The sequence below is a fragment of the Nicotiana sylvestris genome, chromosome 12 (assembly GCF_000393655.2).
Source record: "Nicotiana sylvestris chromosome 12, ASM39365v2, whole genome shotgun sequence".
In the NCBI taxonomy this organism is placed as follows: domain Eukaryota; kingdom Viridiplantae; phylum Streptophyta; class Magnoliopsida; order Solanales; family Solanaceae; genus Nicotiana; species Nicotiana sylvestris.
Window position 1 is genome coordinate 136,619,214 of NC_091068.1, and position 10,802 is coordinate 136,630,015.

Sequence of the window (10,802 nt, forward strand, 5' to 3'; positions counted from 1 at the left end):
TAGATCTCGCTCGATGTCGGTAACAGATCAGTAATTAACGAGAAATGAGGATTTTTACCTTTTTTAGAAATGTACTAGAGATGAAAACTCTCCTACTATATGAAGGGAAAACTTTTATTTAAATAGGACATATTGTAACATGCATACCAAGGCAATACAATTTTATCTTTATTGCTCTCTAGCTATAGCAAAGCTATTACTTTACTGTCTGTTATTCATTCTCTGTTGGCTCCGAACCGGGGGTCCGATCGAAGGCAAAACTATTGTTCAATCCCAGTTCAAGCTGGGGTAACATTACAACTGGTTAGATTATTTATTTGTCTTTCACTTGTTTCTCTAATATCTTTGATTATTTGTGTTAAATCTATCCACATATCCTTACAACTGCGTACAAATTTAATTGTTATCCGTTTTAAGGGTAAACAATGGCATAAAAAGATACCGCGGTATCGTTACAAATTTTCTATGTACTTTTTGTTATACCAGCCAAATAATACACGAGTACGATCCAAAATGCATGAGATCAACAATGGAAAGCACGTAGAAAAAGTATGTACAACTGGTCAAAGCCAAAGCCCCACCTGAATTAAGGGCTCTATTTCTTTCGTCAGCTTGACAATACTTTGACGCAATATGAACAAATGTGGATATCATTTAGTAATTAATTAATGTTTTTGCTTTATTTAGTATATACTGTATTAATTAATTTGACAAATAGGGAAAGAAAAAGAATAAATTTCCGCGTAGAGAGATGAGGACAGGATATCAAGACTAGCCCCTTGAAAGAAAAAAAATGAAAGAAATACTATATATGGATTTATATATGCTAGCAATTTCATTTATCTCTTTGAATTCTTGAAAAGTACCATCACAAAGAAATACTATATATATAGTACTATTTTTGTTTGACAAATACACACATTGGATTCACACCACCCTTTAATTTCTTTTCTTCCTCCTTCATATAAAACCTTTTTTCTTCTGTATCCCCTAATCTTTTCTTTTCGTTTCCTTGCCATTTTATTAAGTAAAACCTACTCTTTTATTCTTCTATATATTTTCAAGTTCAAGCAAACATATACTACTATATAATTTATAAATCTAGGGTTGTTAATAATATGGAGGGTCAACCTAATCTTTATCATCAACATCAGTTTGTAAGTCAGCAAAATTTACTGAATATTGATACAGGTGGAGTTGGGGGTGGAGATAGGTTTCCACAATGGAGTATTCAAGAAACAAAGGATTTTTTGATGATTAGAGGAGAGATGGACCAGAATTTTATGGAGACAAAACGCAACAAGCTTCTGTGGGAAGTCATAGCTACTAAAATGAAAGAAAAGGGTTACAATCGCAGTGCTGAGCAGTGCAAATGCAAATGGAAGAATCTCGTTACTCGCTATAAGGTATTTTCTTTTCATTTATTTCATATGATCGTGTTTAATATTTACTCTGCACGAGTTAAGCAAATAAAGACCTTTTTAAAACATATCGAAAGTATCTTTAGAACTTATGATTTTGAACACACGACATGAGATTTTTATGATTATAAGGAGCATGTGATAAGAGTAAAATGAAAATTAGTTTAAAGTTATATAACATTAAAATATAAAAAGTGTAAAAAAAAATTCGCGTAGACTAAAAATGAAAAAGAGTTACTCCATTTAGAATGGAAAATGAGTATTATTCTTCATTAAAAACAAAAATAAATTGATGGATTCTTTGCTACGTTCTTTTCTAAAAATGTTCATTAGTACAAGTAGTTTAATTTTATTATTTCATTTTGACTTTCATCTTGAATCTTGATAAAGAGACTTCAATAAATTCATAGGGTTGTTAAGTTTCTACGACTTTTTAATGTTCTTAAATGAAAGTTATTATTTGCCTTATATATTTATTTCTAGGGCTGTGAAACAATGGAAGCAGAAGCTCTAAGACAACAATTTCCATTTTATAACGAGTTGCAAGCGATTTTTATGGAAAGAATGCTAAGGATGGAGGCTGAAGAGGAGGAAAATGATGAGGATAGTGAAGAAGAAAAAGGTGGCAATAAAAAGAAAAGAAAGCTTAAGGGAAACACAAGTAGTAGTAGTAATGTTGCTAGTGGGAATTTAGTGGGAAATTTAAAGGAAATTTTGGATGACTTTATGAATAAACAAATGGAAATGGAAATGCAATGGCAAAAAGAATATGAAAGAAGGGAAGAAGAGAGGAAAATAAAGGAGATGGAATGGAGACAAAAAATGGAGGCAGTGCAAAATGAGAGGCTAATGATGGAAAAGAGATGGAGAAAAAGAGAAGAGCAATGGAAAATGAGAGAAGAAACCAGAGCTGAGAAGAGAGATGCCCTAATTACTGCACTTCTCAACAAGCTTTGAAGTGAAGATACAAGTGATTAATTTTTTCCAATAAATATTTTCTTGAGAGGTTAATTTTCTTGAAATTCCCTCCATCTATTAGAGGAAAGAAAAAACTGCCCCATGCATGTTAATTCTCTTTTTTTTCTTTGCAATTTATAAGAAGGTTCCGATTCGAGAACATTATCGCATAGTTTGAAATTTGGTAGATAATAGTTTCGTCCAATTTTAACGACCCTTCTCCTTTAAATATACATTGGATTTTTCTTTGTAAGAAATCTAGTTCGCACCCATGATGTGCGTCTAGCCTACACATAAAATGTTGCAGTACTATTACTACTAGACCAAAATTTTGGGGCTATTTAAAGGTCCAGTCTCTACATTATACTTAAATGTTTAATTAGTATGCCAGACTATTTACTTTATTATTGTTAAAAGACAATCTTCTCGTATTCTTGTGGAGAAGAAAGAAAAAAAGAAAAAAAAGTGGGGCAGGAATCTACCTAAGTATTACATTGATATTCATGCAACTGAAGGAACGATATTTCCACGCTTGACTATATATACCATGTTTTACAATACATATACTATTATTTATGTAGACTACATTAAAATATCACTCTATAAACATTTTTTTTATTGGTCTTAGAAGTTCTCTGATCAATTTCTGTAATTGACATGGATGATGAGATATAACGTTCATGTATAAACATATTTCCAATGGCGGTGATACGCGTAAATGGATGTAGTCAAAGTCTGGAGTTGGATATACTTTTAATGATTGCCCATTCCCATTATTTTCTGAAATAGAGAGCACATAGAAGGGCAATTACATATATCATCATGTTTATGCTATTGGCATGATGGATACAGCATTCAGTTCCCCGGATAACAATATTAAGAAGTACCTTATGTGAGAACAGAGTTCGAATTTAAAGTTTATGATTTCTTCATTTGTCAACGAACTCATAGTTCATCTTAATTACTGGATTTATAATTAAATATTTATATATATTTAATTAGCTTTCTAATACTAATACATAATCTAAGCAAAAATTATTTAGCCTAGCCGAACCAATACTCAATATATACTAAGCTCCGCCTTTGCTTTCCGAATATAATACATTAATTGTGAGTGCAGAATGGTGCATGTCGCAATAACAACATTAGCTAGTGCCTCACTGATGTCCGATATCCGTATTGGAGTCCGATTATATCCAGATTTGCATCGCGCAGTGCCCCATTCGAGGAGAAGTGCTCTCTACCAAGGATTTTTTCATACCCAGGGATCGAACCCGAGACCTCTGGTTAAGAAAAAAGCAGCCCCATCCGTTGCACCATATTCTTTGGTGGTAACTAATTATATCTAGCTAGGTGCATCCTAGTATAGTGAGCACTCGGTTAATTCACCTTTTTTCGGAAATAGCCTCTCTACCTTCATGGATAGGGGTAAGGTCTGCATACACTCTACCCTCCCCAAACCCTACTAGTGGAATTATTACTGGGGTGTTGTTGTTGTTGTTGTTGTTGTATATAGAAGAATTGTTTGTATAAAGAGTTTATAATTCCTGTCAATTTTTAGTCATAAAATTATAGTATACATGATTTTTTTGTTGATCATGTTTACCCTAATATCGGATAACAATTAAATTTGTACAACGTTTTAAGGATACATGGATTGATTCAACACAAATAATCAAGAATATTGGATAAACGAGTTAAAGACAGAATAAACGACCAAACCAGTTGTAATGTTATGGCCTAGCCCGAACGTAGGTTGAACAGCGATTTTGCCCTTGATTGGACCATTGGTTCGAGCCCAGTTGGGAATAGAGAACATAATAATTAAATAAGAACTTCTGCAGTAGTGTCACAACCCAAAAATCCCTCCGAAGGAGTCGTGATGACACCTAGTCTCTAAACTAGGTAAGCCTAACATTAACTGAGATAACATTTATATTTAGTAACTTTAATTTAAATAACTCTTAACAAATTACAATTTCCAAAACCGGTGGTACAAGTCACAAGCCTTTCTAAGAGTAGTTATACAAAATAAATACATCACTGATCCGAAACAAAAGGAACAAATAGAAATAAGTACAAATGAAGGTGACTCCGAGGCCTGCGAAAGCTGTAGCATGTTTACCTTGAGTCTCCACCGCAACGACCCGCACAACTACTATCGATCAAATACCTGGATCTGTACACAAAAATGCATAGAAGTGTAGTATGAGCATACCACGGCGGTGCCCAATAAGTATCAATACTAACCTCGGTGGGGTAGTGACGAGGAACAGTCCAGACACCTACTGGTCAAATAAATTGAACATGATTTGATAATAAACTATCAACCTAGAAATGACATAGTAATATCAACAGTAGGGAAAAAACAAACTACAATCAATAGAAACAATAAAGAGAAATACGGGTGGAAACGAAGATAACCAAATAAATTAACACCAACATAACAGGAACATAAACAAATAAAAATATACTCAACAAGGAAGGCAATGTCAGCTCAATATATCATATTGTTTCTGATGCACAATTTCTAGCCATCTCAAATTCGATATCTCATATCATAACCTCAATTACAAAACTTTTAGCACACCCGACACCTTATGTCCACATATTTCTTTCTCACTTTACACAATAACGTTCTCATGTTACTCAGTTCAGAGGTCCATAACCAATGCAATTAAGATGTTCAAGGAGTCTGATTTACATAACATAAGTGGAGTACAACTTCTAAACCAATAAGGAACTCATCAAGAAAAAATGAAGTTATTTTTTTCAAATCATTTAAATAAAGAAAGTACCATTTTCAATTAGAGTACAAAATCGAATGAAATATTACCTTTAACAAGGAATTTAATAAATTAACTTAGTAGAAATTCTATTTTTAAGTAAAATACAACCTCAGACGGTTCAAGAAAATTTAATTGAGTAACTAAATGAATTGAAGATGAAACAATTATTGAAATTTGATGTATTGAAAAATATGTATATAAATACGGCAAAGTATTAAAAACATTTTGGAGTTCCTTCACAAAAGATCACAACGGTAAATGAATCTGAACAGTTAAAACACTTGAATTGGTAACAACAGATAAATATAGCAAACAGAAAGTGCACGGCATCACCCTTCATGCTTTTACTCTCGTTCTCACCATAAGAATCAATATTAACTTTCATTCTTTCTTGTTGCAGGCATGCAACCCGATCCCATTACAAATGCCACCATGGCGGCGTGCCACCTGATCCCATTTCATATATCTTATTGCAGACGTGCAACCCACTCCCATTTCGTATATCTTGATGCAGGAATGCAACCCGTTTTCATTTCGTATATCTTATTGCAGGTGTGCAACCCGCTCCCATTTCGTATATCTTGTTGCAGACGTGCAATCCGCTCCCATTTACAAATCGTCATCAATCATACTGGCAAGGGAACAAGAGTATAACAACAACATCCCGGCAATGGAGACAATATCATAAACAATAACATCCCGGCAAGGGAACAATAGTATAACAACAATATCCCGGCAAGGAAAATAATATCATAAGCAATAACATCCCGGCAAGGGAATCAACAAGTACATAATAAGGGTCACGGAAAAACCAAGAAGCTCGATAACCTCAACAAAACAACAAGACATAATAAGCATGTGATAACTACACCGGTAACCACAACAATTGGACATGTAACATATTTGCACGAAGTCATAGAGGAACGTACAATCAAAAGTATCAAAACAATAAGGAAGACAATCACTTCAATTAAGGAAATTAAGGGTCAATGTAACACGTAAGAATTACAGGAAAGCTAACAATGTCATATGGATCATATAGAGGAAATTTAAGCAATTAGGAAACCCAATCATAATGGGATACTTTCCACATAAGGACCTAAGAACCCTAGAGGCAAATTTCCCATAAATAAGTCCGAGCACACACTCGTCACCTTGCATGCATGTACTACAATTAGGATAGAAGACTCAATTCCTAAGGGGAAGTCCCCCACATAAGGTTAAGCAAGATACTTACCTAAATTCGGCCAATTCAATACACAATTTAGCTTTTCGTTTACCAATTCATCAATCTCGGCTCAATCTAGCCAAAAACGACTTGAATACATCTAACAATGCAAGAGAAAATAATTCCAATTAACAGAACTATGATTCTTATACAATTTGCAAAAGGTCAACTCCTCGGGCCCGCACCTTGGAACCCGATAAAATCTACAAAAATCGAATACCCATTCCGATACGAGTTCTACCATACAAAAATTATCCAATTTCGATACCATTTGGTCCTTCAAATAATCATTTTACATTTTTGAAAGATTTTACAATTTTTTCTCAAATTCCATCCCAAATCACGAATCAAATGATGAATTCAAAGATAGATTCATGTATTCTAGCCAAATCCAAGTTAGAATCACTTACCCCAATGAATTTCTTGAAAAACCTTCGAAAAATCGCCAAGATTCGAGCTCTCTAGGTGAAAATATGAAATAAAACCCTAAACCTCGTATTTATAGTGCACCTCTCAGATTTCCATCACTATTGACCGCAAAATAAACCCCGCTCACCGCGGAGAATGTTGACTGCAGTGATATGCTTTAGTATTTTGACCATAACTTTCTCTACAGATGTCTATATTGTGATTTCTTTATCTTTCATAAAACTAGACACGAACGGCTACAACTTTCATTTTTAAATCATCTCAAAATTCCTTGTAGATCAAAAGATATATCTTCCGAAGTTGGACCAGCGATCCTGCAGAACATCTTGATGCGCGGCCGCACACAAAATTATGCGGTCCGCACTGAGGTCCGCAAAATTTTAGTGCAGTCCGCACTCTCCTCTGCGGTCCGCATATATTTGGTGCGGTCCGCACTCCCAAAAGTGCCAGAACCATCTCAGAGTACCGAAATGCCCAGACTCGCTCAAAACACACCCGAGGCCCCCGGAACCTCAACCAAATATACCAACACATCCCATAACATCATACGAACTTAGCCCCACTTTCAAATCACTTCAAACATCACTAAGACCACAAATCAGATGCCCAAACCTATGAAAATCACTATGAACTTCAGAACCTCTAGAATTGCAACCAAGCGTCCGAACCATATCAAATCAACTCCAAACGATACCAAATTTTGCATACAAGTCCCAAATGACATAACGGAGCTGTTCCAACTTTCAAAATTGTATTCCGAACTTGATAACATAAAAGTCAACTATGGGTCAAACCTCTCCATTTTCCCAACTTCAACCTTTTCAACTTTCACCAAAATGCCTCAAATTACCCTACAGGCCTCCAAACCCAAATCCGAACACACGCCCAAGTCCAAATCACCATACGAAGCTACTGACATTATCCAAAGCTCATTCAGGAGTCGTTTACTCAAAAGTCAAATTCCGGTAAAGATCTCTCTGCTTAAGCTTCCAAGACTATATTCCTTCTTTCCAATTTGACTCCGATTCATCCGAAAGCTGAATCCAACCCTGGACACAAGTTTATATACATAATGTGAAGCTGCTCTTGAACTTAAACTGCTGAACTGGATGCAATTGTTCAAAATGACCAGTCGGGTCATTACAAGTAGCTAAAATACAGAAAATAAATTTGTATTACTTTTATTTGCGTGTTACAATGTTCCTTATAAAATAAAAACTTTTCCTTTATATAATAGGAGAGTTTCATCCCTAGTAGAAGTCTAAAAAGGTAAAAATCTTCCTTTCTCATTGATTATTGATCCGTAACCGACATCGAGCGAGATTCACGTCGTGATATCCGGTGTGATGCGAATATCACGACCCTCTATTTGTCATGTGTAAACATTTATCGTGTTTTCTGAGGTCTTAGAACTCGTGCTAAGTCCAGGGTGCATCGCTTTTATCGGGCCTAATGGTGAGCACATCGTTCACTTTTTACGGATCTCGATACAAAGGGCTCCCAGTCTTGATTTCAATCTCATGTGTTCATACCCTCATTCCGTTTTCTTCACCGGAAAATCGGGGTATGTGTTATCCCCGATTTTACCCGTATGCAGATATTTCCCTCATTTTCTAAGGAGTAGGTTTGCTGAAACGATAAAAAATGATAGATAAACCCTGGTTCCTTCCATCAGACATTACAACTGAGGTGGCAGATAAACCAAAACGTCCCATAAATCATGCCGTTCTCACTTTGGACATGTGTCAGTCACCGGATAACTGCGTTTGAATGTGAAACATTGTGCATTAACTATTTTTTCCTATAAAAGTTTCGACCTTTTTTACTTCGTTCACTTTTCGATTCTAGATTTTACCTTCGAACATTCTAATGGCTTTTAACTTTTCCAAATCTTCCTACATCGCTTCTTGAACCTTCATTCATCTCTAATCCTCATATACTTTCCTTGGATTTCAAACCCAGATCTTCATATTTTCAACCCACCTTCAAATCTTCATATTATTTCTTCAAATCTTCATACTTTTCCTTCAAATCTTCATATTTTCCTTCAAATCTTCATATTTTCCTTCAAATATTCATACTTTCCCAAATCACGATGACTAAAATTTCCAATTCAGTACCTCAACAAGTGGCTCCCTCATCTTCCAACCTGTCCACGGGTGCCAAAGTGGCTGCCCCCGAGGTGGCTCAAGAGCCTCCCATGAAGAGCTTACTTAGGGGCTGCTCTATCAGGGATGACTTTAAGGTCGAGAAAGCCTCTAGTCAACCCAAAATATCCTATTCGAGGGCGGATGAACCCAAAATATCCTATTCGAGGGCGGATGAACCCAAAATATCCTTAAGACTTGAAAATGTCTTACCCCGAATACTTGCTGGGGATTGGGATGGATTTCCCTTTCTACCTTCCCCATTTTATTTTTTATTTTTTATTTTTATTTTTTATTTTTATTTTTTATTATTATTATTATTATTAGCTTCTTCCTTTGAAGACTAACTCCTTTGAGACTTGTTTTGCCTTAACCTGAAAGGAACCGCTGAGGATACCGATTTTCACCAAACTTGTGTTGGACTCCTCGAAACTGCTAGGGATAACACTGTTGGGGAATTATTTACTTACCTGTTGGGGGTAAAATGTTATCAGCTGGGGATAACGTTGTCGTGGATAACACTGCCGGGGGATTCTGATTCCTTCAGAACTAGTACTTACTGAGCTCAAGTTTCATCCCTTTGTTGTCCGCTGCGGAACAACTTCCTCCATTGAAACTTATTATGTTGGGGGCAACACTGGTACAAAGACCACTTCCCTTGAGATTGGTGTTATCTTTATCCTTCCCCAAATGGGTATCTGACTTTCAGAAAATTTTCTAAATGAAAGGAAAATTTTCTGCCCCAGTTTGATAATATCCCTTGCGGCATGCATTTTGGCATCAATGCCATTTCCTTTACCTGTTTCAAATCAAACAAAATTTGTTAGTTTAAAACATGGTGGTTGGTTGTGATACTCCTACTGGGGATGGCTTTTCCCTTTCTCCTTTCCTGCTCTGCGCTCCAAAACTTGTTAGGATGATATTATTTGCTGGGGATAATCCCTTTCTGCTGGGGATATCCCTCTTCTTTTGTGGCATAGCTCGGAAACTGGCATTTCCCTGACCTCTTGGTCTAATATGAATTTCCCACACCATGCTCATTGCTCTCCTTGCTTTGTCCAGGGGCTTCGGCCTTGAGGTTTATAACCTTTGATTTCGACAAGGGTACCCTCTTGGCACTTGTCAATCCTTTTATCAATTCGCTTTGCTGGGGATATCTTTTGACACTGGCCGCGCGCTTGTTCCTTGCTGACTATACCACTTGGATGTACTAGTCAGATCTCATCTTGCCTGATTGGAAAGCTGATGATGGCCTATTTTGAAGTCATTTCCCACTGGTTCTGACCAAACAGACTCTATTGAGGAATTTTTCTATGAAAGGAAAAAAGATAAAAAGGGAACAGAATAAAAAGATAAAGGAAAAAGACGACTCTTTAACAAAAGAAACTATGAATAAAACCCTATCAAACGCAGATACCGACTCTAATGGTCATGACATGCTTATGTGGCCTATCCTCTAGCGCCAATCATCTTTCAAGATCTTCAATTGGCAATTCCCCATTTGATTCTCAATCCTATTCAACTTGTAGTGCCTGAAGGGTTTTCACTATCAAGTCTCTCTCATTTTTGTTTTTTTCTCTCAGCTTTCATCGCTTTATGGTGCCTATGAAGGTTTTCACCGATAAGACTCTCTCATTTGTATCACTTTCCAGCTGGGGATTTGGAGTGTCACCGGTATGACTCTTTCTGCCGGGGATTAGAGTCCTTTCTGTTGTGGAACAGAATGTTATGCTCACCGGTGAGACTGTCATTTGTCTGACTTGGCATCTTTTAAAGACTGATCAGAAGGTCTTTCTTTGGACCGTAATGTGGGTTTTGGATGGGACTAGAA

At 36.2% G+C, this 10,802-nt stretch overlaps 1 protein-coding gene across 1 annotated transcript; it reads left to right on the plus strand.

The window, feature by feature from the left end:
• The first annotated feature begins 938 nt into the window (after positions 1 to 938).
• On the plus strand, positions 939 to 2,668 carry LOC104219582 (trihelix transcription factor GT-3b-like). Its single transcript, XM_009770279.2, has 2 exons — positions 939 to 1,406; positions 1,905 to 2,668. The coding sequence occupies exons 1-2, from the start codon at positions 1,119 to 1,121 to the stop codon at positions 2,376 to 2,378; spliced, it is 762 nt and encodes a 253-aa protein (XP_009768581.1). The 5' UTR covers positions 939 to 1,118; the 3' UTR covers positions 2,379 to 2,668.
• Positions 2,669 to 10,802: the final 8,134 nt, after the last annotated feature.